Consider the following 16199-nt stretch of genomic DNA (forward strand, 5'->3'; position numbering starts at 1 on the left):
CAGTTTCCTGCTGGTGCAATACAAATTTCATGTCAAATGCATGGTTCCAATAGATGGAAGATTAATCTTTGACTTTAAACTCCTGTGGGATCTGCCTGACTCATTGATTGGAACTTGGTTCCTACCTTTGGAAACAAATGAACTGAAGTTAGGATTTAACTGTATTGAGAGGTACAGTGGGTCTCTTCTTTCCTGTATACTTTACACAATTTATATTTATACAGTGTGTTTTTCTTAAACACATTGATACACCGGGAACACATGCCAAAATCAAATTAATATAACCAAAAATTGTCCTTCATTGCTTGTTGCTGTCACATGCATCATGAGTTGTCAAACCAAGAGTTGTCCTCAATTGCCTAACATCAATGTAATAATTGTAACTGGTAAATTTCTTTTAAAGTGGATAATTCTAACCTGGTATTATTGGAAAGCATTTATCCTGGTTTTTAAATGTACCTTACCTTAGTAAGTATTATAAATAGGAAGGCTCTGGATGATTCCAAATGACTGCAGGATGGAAGAAATCAGGGAAGACATTAGTTGTGTTGTGAATGATACCATGAAGATGTATTGTGGGTGCTAACACCAGAGTGGAAGTTTGTGTATCCAGTGCCATCATCATACTGTATTTAAAACTATTCTTGTGGCTCTATTTTTTTGAAGAATGTGTGTTATATGCTTTTGTTTTGTGGAGAAGTGTGTGTGAAAATATCTGTTAGTGCACGTTACAAAATTGTGTTTATTATCTTTTCCTGTATAGCCTGAAAAAAATGACAGTGAACCAGGCAGCCAGAGGATCAAACCTGTTTTCATTGACGATGCTAATTTTAGAAGACAAGTATCCTATCAGCACGCAGCTGTCCATATCCCCACTGACATCTATGAAGGATGTAAGTAAAAGGATCGGAGTGCCTGCTGGAATACCATCCTGTCCCTCAGTTTCTGTAGCCGTTTCTGAGAAACAGAATAGGAGCTAATGTGATTGTTTTATTTATGTGTCACCTAAAAGTCTGTGGTAAACTCGGGTCCGAGTAAAAGTAGAAATCTTGAGTTTTGTGAGCAGTTGCTATCCAGAGGCCTCACTGAGTGCACTGTTATAGGAGGTCCACATTCAGGGAGCTGTCCTTCTGAACTACCGCATGGTACATAGTTCAGCTTCCCTAGTGACAGGTGCACAGGGACATTCTGTGTATTCTACACACCTGTATATGCTGCACACTTGCATGTCCACCGATTGGTAAAGGGAGAAGGTTGTTCATTGTACACTGTCCCTGGTTCTTACTGCTAATTATTGCATATGTCTCTCTCTTTCTCCCCTCTCTCCTTCCCTCCATCCATCCCTCCCTCCCCTACCCTAGGATGTAGGGAAAAGATAGCTCTTCCCATTTATTGTGGTTTCAAGACAAAAAGGAGTGTTGGGGCAGGGGGAGAGGAATAAGCAGGAGGCCTAAAGAAGTAGAAATCCACTGTGGAAGTCTTAGCCTAGATGGCTTCCCTGGGGTAGGGTGGGATGAGGAGAATGGTATGCTTAGGGAGAAAGCATGTGCAGTGGGGTTTCTAAGCCACTCTGTCTGCAGTGAGGGCAGAGCCTGAGAACCCCATGGCTTCTCCTGTCCCAGCCTAATCATTGGTGAGGATGAACTGTGTCTTGGGAACACAATTGTAGCCTTTTGGTTTTCAACATTATCCACTCTCTAACCCATCCCCCCAACCCACACCTCCGGTCCTGCCTTCTCACATAGGTAGACTAAGGAGTTGGGGGTTAGAACCACTTGAGACTTTGCAAGATACCTTTTTAATATTCTTTTTAATTACAGAGGCCTGAGTATATAGAGCTGCCTAGGTTCTAATCTACTTTTAGCACCATTGTTTTTTGGGGCAAATCCTTCAGCTTTCTGGACAAGCATTTCCTCATCTCTGAAATGAGGATAAGATTACTAATCTGATAGATCATTTGAATATAAAATAAATTGGCATATTTAGGTCCTCGTGATATCGCCAGGCCCAAGGTAACTGCTTTGTAAGTGCTTGTTGTTATTACACGCTTACAAATCAAAGTTTATTTAGAGTCAAGAAATTTAAAGGACTAACATTGTACATAGGCTGTGAGTTTTAGATTCACTCAAGATTTGTTGTTACAATTTAAAATGCATATATGAGTCTTTGTAACATAAATTTATCTCTTGTCAAATTATTTGATTCAGTCTTTTTGTTTTTTTCATATTTTAGAAAGTACATATTGCTTGTTTTCTCTCCATGCTTTAAAGATTTTGAACATATGATTGTTCTCTATCTGTTGTAGAAACAAAATGGTATGTAGGTAATTTCTTGTGTTACCTTAGAATTAAACATAATTTCACTTCTTTACCATTCAGCTCTTACTATTATTAGGTCTGATTCCTATCCTGAATTATCTGACGTTTGGATTCAGACTGTTTTTTTTTTTTTTAAATTTGACCACAAAGTATGTTATTTTTTTCAAAAATTATTTTTGATATTTGCAATTACATTTGTAACTATTACACTAACTTCAGATAATGCCACACCATACATGCAAAAACATCTCAATCATTTATTTGAGACACTGGAGAGACATATGGATAAAGAGTCCTCATCTATTGATGCAATCCCCAAATGCCCATGCCAGGGGCCAGAAACTCACCTTGGGTCTCCCACATAGTGGCAGGGACCCAACTACTTGAGTCATCACTGCTGCCTCCCAGCGTGCGCATTAGCGGGAAGCTGGAATCTGGAGCTGAGATGGGACTCAGACCCAGGCACTCTGATACGGGGTGCAGGTCTCCCATCCATTGTCCTAACTGGTAGGTCAAATGTCCACCTCATGTTTCTCATTTTATTTTTTACAAGAATATTATATTTTCTAGGTTACTTAGTATTACCTTTTCTATTGTGTCTTGTTTGTTGGGTATGCCAATTAAATAATAATCTTATTCCTCAGTGTCTTTTGAGTTCACATTGGAGGAAAACAACTGAGTGGATGTAAAACGCTTAAGTCAAAATAGTTTTTGTCAATCCCCTGGATATCATGGCACTATTCCAATCACTGTGATAAAGAGAATTGAGGCTAATCTGAGTGCTAATTGGTTAGAAACATAAATCTGTGTGTTTTTCTCTTCTTTCAAATAGCTTTTTTTTGAAGATTATTTATATAAAAAGTATTATCTATATAAAAAAGTATTATTTATATAAAAAGTTACAAGGTAGGGGGAGATAGAGGAACAGAAAGATCTTGCATCCACTGATTTATTCCCCCAATGATCACAACAGCCAGACTGGGCCAGGAACTAAGAGCCTGGAACTCCATTCAGGTCTTCCACCTGGGTGGCAAGGAGCTAAGTCCTTGGGCCATCTTCTGCTGTTTTCCCAGGCACATTAGCAAGCAGCTGGGTCAGAAGCAGCACAGCCAGGCCTCAAACCTGTGCTCTTACAGGATGCCGGTGTTGCTACACTGCAGCACCAGGACCTCAAATAGCTTTGATCTGTGGAACATTTTGTTGATAATGTGTATATGCATGAAAGTCTTGTATGTAAAGGAGTGTAGGACGGAAACCTCCCTGACTAAATCTTCATGCCATAACAGAGCCCTGCCTGCTCACCCCTTTACGTTCCTTAGAGGGAGTCCTGTTTGTCTAGGATTGATAAGATGGAGTCTGTACAAGTTTAGGTTATTGTTTGATTATTCAGCAGCCATACAGTCCATGGGAGGGTACTAAGATACTTTCCATGAGGGTCTTCATTTCTTTATTCTTAGAACATTTTTTTTTCTAGTTGAAATAATATTTGTATCTGAAGTCCTCCTGTATTTTATGCTGGAATAAAAATCTGACATAAAATAAACACATAAAAACTTTTTAAAAATTTTTTTTTTTATTTAGTGAATATAAATTTCCAAAGTACAGCTTATGGATTACATTTTTTTAAAATTTTTTTTATTTAGTGAATATAAATTTCCAAAGAACAAAAACTTTTTCAAAGATTATTAATTTGCACATAGGTTACACATATTTTTAGTCAGTATCCTATAAGAGTTTTGACTTTGTGTGAGTAATGTTTCTCTTTGCAGTTTGGAATAAGCAGAGAATAATTTTACTAAACTCAGTAAAAGTTACGATTTTGAAAACCACTGAGATAAAATACCTGAATATGTGTTTTCAGAAGCTGTGAGGTCCTGTTTGGAGTGTGCCACGATTGGTAGGGAGCAGTAGGGAAAGCAGCCCTGTCCCTGGATTATTTACATTGTCTCGCTAGTCTCCCCGTTGGTGTCTCCGTCTGCAGTTTCATCAGCAAGACTCTACCCTTGCCTGGCCCACACACCTTTAAAATTCACAGCCCGTGACACGAGCTGCACGAGTAAATGACAGGAGATACCTCAGCAATGGCAATAAGACCTGGAAAATTTAATAACTACTGGCATGCTTCATGCAGCTCCTCAGAACTTATCAGATTTAGAGGATTGTTCTAGGTTTCTGAGTTTAATCAATTCGAAAGTGCACTTTAATTAAAGGCTGCACTGAAGGGAACAGCCTCTTCTTTGCGTTATTGTAGCTACAGTCTCATAAAAAGTCTCGTGTTCTAATTTCTGAAGTCCCTCAAATTGAAATGCGAACACAACATGTAGAATAGATGCTCTTGAGTATTTGCAACTTTACTGTAAGAAACGTGAAAAGCTTATCAACTCATGTAACAAAAATAAAAATGAGTGATAAAAGAAAGATAACTCCAGACTAGTCTCATTTATGAATAATGATGAAAAAAAATTTAAAGAATTGCCATGTGAAAATAGTGAGGTATCAACAGAAGAACACATGTGCAGTATGTAACTGACCTATGAGTTGAGTAAGCTTGCATGGTTATCAATATTACTATATTCTGGACAACTCAGACAGATGAAGCCTTCAATAGTCTTGCACCCATTTTAAATTAAAATCTAATCCATATAGCACTACCAGCAACCACAACTCAGCACACTAAGAATAGAAGTTACCTGTATTTTTCAAAGCCTAGCAACTAGAAATTCATAGCTGGTGTCACTTATCAGTGCATTAATAGTGTGTTAGAAATGAAGAAGAGGGCTAGCACCATGGCTCACTTGGTTAATTCCCCACCTGTGGTGCCGGCATCCCATATGGATGCCGGGTTCTAGTCCCGGTTGCTCCTCTTCCAGTCCAGCTCTCTCCTGTGGCCCAGGAAGGCAGTGGACGATGGCCCAAGTGCTTGGGCGCCTACACCCGCATGGGAGACCAGGAAGAAGCACCTGGCTCCTGACTGGGGATCGGCGCAGTGCCAGCTGTGGCAGCCATTTGGGGAATGAACCAACAGAAGGAAGACCTTTATCTCTCTCTGTCTCTCTCACTAACTCTATCTGTCAAAAAAAAAAAAAAAAAAAAGAAATGAACAGAACAAGGATGCTGGCTGTCCATGGTCTGCGGCATCTTTCTGGACCCTCTGCAGGCAAATAAGACAAAAGCAGGAGAGGGAAGTCACAGATAGTGGCAGCCAGGAGGAGTCCACATGGCGAATCTAAAACATTCGAGGGAAGAACCACAAAAACGTTTAAGGAATTAACATATTCTAAGGAGATTATATATGATTGATATTAATAAACTGGTTTTGTTCCTGTATATTAGCAATAACCAATTATAAACTACAACAACAACAACAAAAAAAGAACTCTTTCACAGTAGCCACAGGAAATATCAATGATTTTAAAATATATTTTGAACCAAAACAGTGCCATTAGTGGTATATTTCTATATATTTTTCAAAAGAAATATATTTGGTAATTTCACATTATAATCTGTTTTCAGATCATCAGTTTCTCAAGTAGTTAATAACTGATATTAGATTCCATTTTAGTGACTTGTGGTTTTGAATATTATTCACTTATAATAATTCTAATCATCTTACTTTAATAAAAACAATTGTCTGACCTTCCACAAATGCTAGAATTCCAGGCGTGTGCAATCCTGGTGTAAAAATGAAGTACATTTATTTATATATTATAGTGTCAAGGTTCAGTTGGAATACATGGGTGGAAATATAAAGCCCGAGAAGAATGGGTACAAAATCCGTGTTCTTTGAATGCATTATGTATTCATCTTCTTCATCTGCAAAGTAGGTTAATAAACCTTAGTGGATTGTGGCATATATTGCTGGTGGTAATTAATGTGAGGAGTCTGACAGATAGGAGTTGCTTCCATTTTCCTATTTTTAGAAAAGATTTGTTTATTTTTATTTGAAATGCAGAATGACAGAGAGGGAGAGAAGGAGGTGGGAGAAAGAAATAGAGGCAAAGGGGGAGGGAAGGAGAGAGAGAGGGAAAGAGAGAAATTTCTTTTCTGTGGATTACTCACCCAAACGGCCACAAAGGCTTGGCCTGGGCCAGCCCAAAGCCAGGAGCCAGGAACTTCCTTCAGCTCTCCCAGATGGATGGCAGGGGCCCATATGCTTGAGCTATCTTCTGCTGCCGTCCTAGGTGCATTAGCAGGGAATCGGATCAAAAGGAGGGTAGCTGGGCCTCAAACCAATGCTTGGCTATGGGATGCTGGTGTCACTAGTGGCTGCTTATCATGCCACATCACAATGCTAGACATTTTTTTTAATTAATTTGAGAGGTGCATGTGCACGGCGTACACACACACACACACGCACGCACAATGATAGAGAAGGGGCCAGCGTTGTGGTACAGTAGGTGAAGTCACCACCTATGACACCATCATCTAATTTCGATGCCAGTTTGTGTCCCCACCTCTCCACTTCTGATCCAGCTTCCTGCTAATAGCCAGGGAAAACCAGCAGAAGATGGCCCACGTGCTTGGGGTCCTGCCACCCATGTGGGAGACCAAGATGAAGCTCCTGGCCCCTGACTTCAGCCTAGCTCAACCTGACCATTCTTGGCCACTTGGAAGCTGATGGAAGATCCCTTCCTTCCTTCCTCCCTCCCTCCCTCGCCCTCCCTCCCTCCTACTCTTACTCTTACTCTTACACACTCTCTCTCTTTGTAATGCTGACTTTTACATGAACTAAAGAGAGACTGAGAGGGCAAGAGCAAGAGAAAACCAGCTCCCATTCATGGGTTCACTTCCTAGATTCCTGCAGTGGCCTCAGGCTGGGCCAAGGACTGAAGCTGGCAACTGGGAAGTTACACATCTTCCGCATGGTGACAGGAACCCAATCACTTGAGCCATCACCACCTCCTCCTGCGGTGTGCGTTGTGAGGAAGCTGGTGTCAGGAGCCAGAGCCAAGTATCTGTCCCAGGCACAGCAATATAGGACAAGGGCACCCTAATGGGTAGGCTGAACATCCAGCTCCCATCTTCCTAGTTTTTTTTTTGTTTTTGTTCTTTTATTTTTAAAAAAATTGCAGCAGACATTTAAAAGTTAATGCATTTTATGTGGTACTATGTGATGTTTTGTTGCTTGTGAATATTGTGTAATAGGTTGGGTATTTCAAACAAATAGCATTTCTTTATAGTGAGAACATGCAAAATCCTATGTTGTAGGGTTTTTTTTTAAAGAGAGAAATCTACTGTACAGTAGCATGTTCTATAGTCACCCTACTGTGCAGCTGAACCCCAGAACTTCTTCCTCCTAAATAGCTGTAACCTAGTACCCATCAATCAGCCTTTCCTATCCCTCCCTCCTCACATTTCTCGAGCCTATGAGAACCACAATCATACTTTGAACTTCTGTGAGGTCCCCTATTTCTTAGAGTCCACATATGAATTAGATTGTGTGATATTTTGTCTTCCCATGCTTGTTTTATTTCATTTCAGTAATGACCTCCAGTTCCATTTATGTTGTTGCAGATGACAGGATTACATTTTTATGGCTGATTAGATTATTTCAGTTTCTTAGCTTTTGTGACTAATTCTGTAGTAAACAAGAGTGGTCTCTTCAATAGATTTAATTTCATTTGGGTATATACCCAGGAGTGGGATTACTGGATCATATGGTCATTCCCCTTTTAGTATTTAAAGGACATCCATGCTGTTTTCTACAGGCATGTACTAATCTACATTCCCACCGACAGCGTGCTACTGTCCCCTTGTCTCCACATTCTCACCAGTGCTTGCTGTCGATTGTCTTCTTGACAGCAGATAATCTTACTGGAGTGAGCTAATACCTCATTGTGGTTTGATTTTCATTTCCCTGATGATTAGTGATACTAAACATTTTTTTTTTTTCGTTTACCTGTTGGCCATTTGTATGACTTCCTTTGAGGAATGAAATCTTTGGTTAAGTTTTTCCCAGGGTCTTTTTTGTTTTGTTTTGTTGTAGCTACTGGAATTGAGTTTGCTTTCTTGGTTTCTTTATCAGATGGTACACTCTTATTTAACAATTCTACTAGATTTGTTCATTAGCTTTGTATCCTCCAATTTTGCTGAATTTGGTTAGTAGGTCTAACAACTTTTGGTGGAATTTCTGGAGATTTCTATTATAATAAGATCATGTCATCTGCAATCAGTGACAGATTGACTTCCTCCATTCCAGTTTGGATACCCTATTATTTATTTCTGTTGCCTTAATGTTCTTGCTAGAATTTCCAGCACCATGTTAAGTAAAAGTGGTGAAAGTGGATGTTCTTGTCTTGATCCATGTTTTGGAGAGAAAGCCTTCAGCTTTTCCTCATTCAATATGATCATTGTTAGCTTGCGATAATTGGGCTTTATTGCATTGAGGTATCTTCCTTTTATAGCTAATTTACATAGTTTTTATCATTATGAAGATGTTGAATTTTATCAACTGCTTTTCTGCATCTATTCAGATTATCATTAAGATTTTTGTCATTCATTCTGTAGGTGTGTATTAAATTTATTGATTTGTACATGTTGAACCACCCTTGTATCCCTGGGATGGATCCCACTTGATCATTGTAAATGATCTTTTTAATGTATTTTTAGATTAAATTCCTGTATTTTTGAAGGTTGTTGCATCCATGTTCATCAAGGATATTGACTTGTAGCTTTGTTGTTGCCACATCTTTGTCTAATTTTGATTTCAATGCAATACTGGCCACACAGGATGACTTTGGAATACTTCCTTCCTCTTCTATGTGTTGAAATAACTTAAGAAGGATCGATGTTAATTGTTGTTATAATGTTTGTGATAATGCATCAATAAAGTTACTAGTCTTGGCCTTTACTCTGGTGGGAGTTTTTTAATTACTAATTCCATCTCACTGCTCATTATTGATTTGAGTATTCTGTTTCTTCATCATTCAGTCTTGGCAAGATATATGTGTTCAAAAGTTTTTCCCACTTCTTCTAGGTTACAAATTTTTTGCCATGTAATTGTTCATAGTAATCTGCAGTTATCCTTTGCATTTCTGTGGAGGTTAGTCATAATGTTTCAGTTTTCATTTCTGATTATGTGTAGTTGGATCCTCTTCATTTTTTTCTTGGTTAATTTATCTAAAGGTTATCAATTTTGTTTATCTTTTCAAAGAACCAGTTTTTTCATTTTATTGATTTTTGATTTTTTTAGCCTCTATGTCATCTGTTTGTGCTTTGAGTTTTATTATTTTGTTCCTTTTAGCAATGTTCAACCTGATTGCTCTTGTTTTTCTAGTTACTTGTAGTGCAATGGTAATTTGCTTATTTGAGATATTTCTGGTTTATTTTTAGATATAGGTATAGATTTCTATAAATTCCCTCTCTAATGCAGCTTGTGCTGTATCTTAGATTTTGAAAGTATGTTGTGTTTTCACTTTAATTCAATTCAAGAAGGTTTTGCATCTACTCCTTGATTTCTTCTTTGATCTGCTTATTGTTCAGGAGTAAGTTGTTTCTTATGTGTCTAAGTAGTTTTCAAAGGTTTTTTGTTGTTACTTCTAGTTGCAGTGCATTGTGGTTAGAAATCATAATGAAATTTTGGTTCTTTTAAATTTATTGAGACTTGTTTTATGACCTGCCATATGATCTATCCTGAAAAATACTCCATGTGCTGTTGAGAAGAATATGGATTCTATGGCATTTGGAAGGAGAGTTCTATGGATGTCTCCTAGGTCCAGTTGACTTATAGAACAATTTAACTGCTGTTTCTTTGTTGACTTTCTGTCTACTTGACCCAACATTTCTGAGAGTGGTGTGTTAGAGTTCCCTACTATTATTGTACTGGAATCTGTCTCTCCCTTTGGGACTACTAGTATTTGCTCTATGTTTCAGTACTCCAATTATGGGTGCATATATAAGTTTTATTTACTGTGCTGGATTGAGGCCTTTATTGTTATAACATTTCTGGCTTCTGTTTATTGCTTTTGACTTAAAATTGGTTTTATCTGATAGAAATATGGCTACTCCTCCTGCTTTCTTTTATGTTCTCTTTGCATTGAATATCTTGCTCCACCCTTTTAATTTCAGTATATGTGTGTCTTTAGAGTGAATTGTGTTTCTCATAAATAGCATATACTTAGATCCTACTTTTTAATCCGTTTTGTCACTCTGTGTTTTTTTAACTTTTATTTAATAAATATAAATTTCCAAAGTACAGCTTTTGGATTACAGTGGCTTTTCCCCCCCATAACTTACCTCCCACCCACAACCCTCCCATCTCCCGCTTCCTCTCCCATCCCATTCACATCAAGATTCATTTTCAATTATCTTTATATACAGAAGATCAATTTAGCATATATTAAGTAAAGATTTCAACAGTTTGCACCCACACAGAAACACAAAGTGTAAAGTACTGTTTGAGTACTAGTTATAGTGTTAATTTACATTGTACAGCACATTAAGGACAGAGATCCTATCTATGTGTTTTTTTTTTTAAAGATAATGAAAGAGTGGCAGAGAGAGAGAAGGAAAGATAGGTTGAGAGAGAGAAAGAGAGTGAGTGCTTCCATCTGCTGGTTCACTCCCCAAATGCATGCAATGGCCATGGCTGGGCCTGGCCCAACCCAACCCAGGAGCCAAGAAATCCATCTGGGTCTCCAACATGGGTGATAAGAACCCAGGTACTTGGGCCACCATCCACTGTCTCCCAGGAGTCTTAGCAGAAAGCTGGATCAGAACCACAGAGTAGCCAGGATTTGAAAGAGTTCCAGTAAGGCATATAGGTGGCCCAAATGGTGGCTTAACCTGCTATGCCAAAATACCTTTACACCACACACACACACACACACACACACAATGGCTTTTAATTGAGTTAGTTGGCTTACATTTAAAATATTTTTTTTAGATTTATTTATCTGAAAGAGTTACAACGAGAGAAGGAGAGGCAGAAAGAGAAAGAGGGAGGGAGGAAGAGAAGAAGAAGTAGAGGGAGAGGGAGAAAGAGAGAAAGAAAGAGAGAGAGAGGTCGAGAGAGAGGTCTTCCATCTGCTGGTTCATTCCCTAATTGGCCGCAAGGGCTCGAGCTGTGCCGATCTGAATCCAGGAGCCAGGAGTTTCTTCTGGGTCTCCCATGAAGGTAGAGGGACCCAAAGGACTTGGGCCGTCTTCCACTGCTCTCCCAGGCCATAGCATAGAGCTGGATAGGAAGTGGAGCAGCTGTGACTTGATCTGGTGCCCATATGGGATGCTGGTACTGCAGGCAGAGGCTTTATCTGCTATGCCACAGCTCCATCCCCTAAAATAATTATTGATAGGTCTTACTGTTGCAGCTTTGTTAACTGTTTTGCATTTTTGTTGTAGTTCCTTTCTTTTTCTCCATCTCTTATACTCCTGACTTGTGGGTATGTGATTTTCTCCAGTGGTGTATGTTGATTTTTTGCTTATTTTTGGTAAGTCTGTTATAAGATTTTGCCATGTGGTTACTTTAAACTTATAATAACTTCTTTGTACTATAACAAGCTATCTTGAAATGATAACAACTTAACACTGAAATTTATATTTATTGAATAAAAGCTTTCAAAAAAAAAGATAGGGACAAACAAGCACAGAAACAGATCAGAAATCCTAATAACAGTCAGCATTTGTGCCAAATTTGCCCCATGCTTTGAATTTTTGATGTCATAGTTGACCTCTTTCTCTGTTGTCTATCTCTTAATGTTTAATATTGTGTTTATAATTTTTTTAGTTCTCACCATAAAGATAAATGATTTACACACCATGTTTACCATATGACAGCATTCTGACTTTGTTCAGTTACTTATTCTTGCTAGTGAGTTTTCTGCGCTCTGATATTTTCTTTTTGCTCCTTAGCATCTTTCTTTCAGTTTCAAGAGCTCCCTCTAGCATTTCTTTTAAGACAGATGTGGTGGTGAGAAACTCAGCTTTTATTTGTTAGGGAATATCTTCATCTCTCTTTCATGTCCGAAGGCTGGCTTTGCTGGATAGAGTATTCTCAGCTGGCATTTTTTTTTTTCCTTTTGTACTGTAAAAGTCACATCCCACTCTCTTCTGGCCTATAAGGTTTGCTCTGAGAAGTCTGCCTTCAGGTGAATTGGGAATTTGTTTTGTGTTACTTACTTCTTTTGTCGTGCAGCTTTGAGAATCCTTTCTTTACCTTTGACCTTGGAGAGCTTGCCTGTAATATATGTTGGGTTGTGTCGAATCTCACTGGTGACCTTTGACCTTCTTGGACCTGTAAAGTTGTATCTTTATCTTCAGGAAATTATCTTTAATATGCTTTCTACTGCTTTGGTTTCTGAAATACTTCTTAAACCCCAGACATTTGAATATTTTCTCTTATCTTGGTGTCTTGTCAATTTTCTTCATTCCTCAATTCTTTTCTTCTTGTTTATTTTCCAACTGTGTATTTTTAAATAGCTATTCTGCAGTCTCATGGATTCTTTCTTTTTTGATCTATTCTGCTGTTTATTCCTTCTGTTGTTTTTCTGCTTTTTTGTGTTTCATTACTTCCATATTTGTCAATTCTCTTTGTTGGAATACTGGATAATTTCTCTGTGTTCTCTTGAATTATCTGGAGTTTTCTTAAAACCGCTATTTTGGAAAGGTCATCTGAACATTTGGAAATTTCAATTCTTAGATGGCTGGTTGCTGGCATCTTATTTTGCTCTTTAGGTGGAACAAGGGTTTCCTGGAGCTTCTGAATGATTGTTGAGAGTACAACAACATCTACACATTGAGGCATTAATTACAGTAAACTAGCTGCATTTCCGGCTGTCCTAGAAATTCTCAGCAGCCTGTTTCTTTTCTCTGAGACTATGGACACTTGTGCTGTTTCAGCCCTGGGTAGCACCCTAATTGTGGTTTGCCCTGATGTTTTTACCAGTTCAGTCATACAGTACTCCCCGAATTCAGGTAAGTCCCAAATCTGCAGCTCCAGCCTGCTCAGTATGCACTGGGGAAGTGTCCACGTGCGGTAGGCTCAGACTCCCTGTGCCGTGTTCACATGCTGAATCACATCTGGAGCCCCGATCTCATCGAGAGCATGGCTTTCCCCCTGCTGTTGTCTGTCACCGCCCAATGCTGCAATTGTCAGCCACTGATGTTTGCTGGGGCAGAACCCTGATCCCAGCTGAGCAGTCAACACTGGTGGGTCCTGAAACAGGTCCGGAGAGTCTTTCTGGGATTTTATCAGCCTGCAACTGAATCCCAAAACAGTCCTGTGCTTTCTTTCTTGCTGTATGCCCAAGGTTGTGGGCGGCCTGAGAGAGGCAGCCCCTTGGCTACTCAGGCAGAAGTGGGTCACACCTGGATATCACAATTGCCAGGGCCTGTGTTTGGGGCCCAGGGTGGGTACACACCAGGGCTGTGAGAGGCTGGTGTTGTCACATGCTAACACAAGTCTGTCTCCCATTGTGCAGATCTCTGCTTGACACTGGAGCACCTGTCAAGAGGCACCAGTTTAGGGATGGGAACTGTTGGGATCTGTCCAGCATTGCCTGTTAACAGCCCCGTGCTGAATTTCAGGCATAGTTTGGTGCCTCTTGCTGTCTGCCCAAGTTTGGAGGAGAGTGATAAAGGCAGCCCCCCTGGCTACCCAGACCGGCCCCAGGCTAGTTGCACCTGGTTCCTACAGTCACAAGTCCCTACAGAGTCCTTCTGCTGTCCATCAAGCCTGGCAGCCCAGATGAATCTGATCCCCCCAGAGCACAGTTCTTTGCCTGGTGCTGGACAAATCTAGAGACTCAATCTGGGAGCTGGGGAGCTGGGGGCGAGAGGCCTTTGTGCTTTATCAGATGCAGGTTCTTGGCACAGTAGGCCTGCTTTCAGATAGGAGGCCTGCAAGGCCCTGAGAAGCTCCCTCTCCTGCCCTTTACACAGCTGCAGTTTTGCTTTTGCCAGCAGTTGCGGAGGGTCACCTGGTTGTAGAAACTCAACATTATCACTCCATAGGTGTAGGCATGGGGGCTGGGGCATGGGACTTGGTCTGACTGGATTTTTTCACAGTGGACCTGGCCCTGGGATTCAGTTTGTTCTCCCTCTCCCCAGCAGGGATGGGGAGTGGGGGAGACATCTCTCCATCATCTTGCAGCTGGAGGAAGGGTGGCAGGGGGCTATTCTTGCTTTTGCTTTCTTCAGTGTGACTTTTCTTCTTATAACCAGACATGGCACTGGTCTCTCACCTGGCATCTGTAGCTCTTGTGATGGTGATGTGGGAGTGTGTTGCTGTTCATGTTGGTGTCTCTATGGGGAGGTGATCACTGGGGTCTCTTCCTCAGTCTCTACTTTGGTTCCCATCTAAATCCCCAAATCACTAATTCAAAATATTAGCATGTTAGTCAAGTCTAAATCATACCAAATAGGAGTTTTATGTGTAACGATCAAAGAATTCCAAGGAGTATTTCATGTTAGGCTCACTCTTAACATATTAGACAGAAAAACAGGCTAATAATTGGTCTACATTTTGCAGGCTGGTATCTCATTTTTCTTAAAACTGAGAGTTAGTTCAACACCACCTGATTTACATGAGCTGCCTGAAGGTTTCAGGCCCTTACAATGAATGTCCCTTCCAACGTAAGATTTCCCAGTGCACCCACTGCTCCAAGGAAGGAAACTGAAAAGCTTCTATCACTTTTGACCCACTGAAATATTTTGGAGTAGTTTTATATACTAATATTCATCCCAACCAGAAATTTGGGTCAATATACAATTGAAACAGAGTGTTTTCAGCAAGAGTACAGTCTTAGATTTTGTGTTTATTGATTTTGAAAGCCAGATTATTGCAAAAAAAAAAATAAAGTTACTTCAGTTCTAGAGGGTAGATGATTCCATACTGGTAGGTTTATGTGTTAAGTTACTAAAAACAAATGAATGTTTTTAAAAAACTGTCTAAAATGGTGTCATGATTTTAGTGTTAGCAAAGTAGCTTTTCTTTCTCTCTTTTTAAAGTGTTATTTAAATAATAAAGACTTGATTCTGAGCCATGCAACTGGAAGTCTGATTAAGTGCTAAGAAAGGGTGCCCTTAAGAAATGCAATTGATTCTGTGTCAAAGCGATCATCTATTATACTATGAGCCTTTGCTGAAATAATTAGTATTGCGTATTAGTAGAGCAGTGAAATAAGAAGGACATCATAAGCAACATGAGGGACATTGTCTGTGGTACAAAATATAGATTGTAGGGTAGGATAACTTGGTAATATTTAATAAACCTGGCACAAGGAGAAGATATTCTAGTTTTGAGATGACTTTAACACTTAAGTTTATTTTCTTCCTCCGTTGATGTTTCTGTAATGCATAAGTGTTCACAGAAAGCACTGTCATATTTGTTTCCTGAAAGGAAAATATTAACGACATGTAAAGCCAAATGCGGAAGCTACAATATTCTTCTGATCACATAGATGCTGGCACTTTAATTCATTCAGCATTTTAGAACACTAGGCCAATTAGCGATAACGGTTTTATAGATTTTGCAAATGGCTTTGGATTGAATCCCTCCCTCCACCATCAGCAGATGTTTTAGTTGAAGCCGTGACTCCTAGTGTGACTGTGTTGGTTGGCAGACAAGGACTTGAGGGAGTAATGTCCATTGAATGAGACCATAAGGATGGAGTTAGTGACCTTCGAAGAAAACATGTCTTTCTCTCTGTACACACAAATACACCTGGATACCATGAGGAACTGGGCGCTTCAAGCCATGAAGGGTGCCTGCACCAGCAGCTCATTTGTCCCTATCTTTCAGTTTCTAGACTCTAGAACGGTGAGAAAATAAGTTTCTGATGTTCAGCCATTCAGTCCATAGTGTTTTGTTATGGTAGCCTGAGCAGATTAAGCTGTAATTGTATTTCCACAGAAAAATGGCTGCAGACTGAAGCTCACTTTTGC

General features: G+C 39.6%; 1 protein-coding gene across 2 annotated transcripts in view; it reads left to right on the forward strand.

Moving 5' to 3' along the window:
• CACNA2D1 (calcium voltage-gated channel auxiliary subunit alpha2delta 1) overlaps positions 1-16199 on the forward strand; it is a 521978-nt gene that overhangs the window by 345937 nt on the left and 159842 nt on the right. For both annotated transcript variants that reach the window (XM_062209404.1, XM_062209489.1), the window contains exon 6: positions 764-893. In XM_062209404.1, coding sequence (XP_062065388.1) covers positions 764-893 — 130 coding nt within the window. The remainder of the gene's footprint in view (positions 1-763; positions 894-16199) is intronic.

The sequence above is a fragment of the Lepus europaeus genome, chromosome 1 (genome assembly GCF_033115175.1).
Source record: "Lepus europaeus isolate LE1 chromosome 1, mLepTim1.pri, whole genome shotgun sequence".
Lineage (NCBI taxonomy): Eukaryota > Metazoa > Chordata > Mammalia > Lagomorpha > Leporidae > Lepus > Lepus europaeus.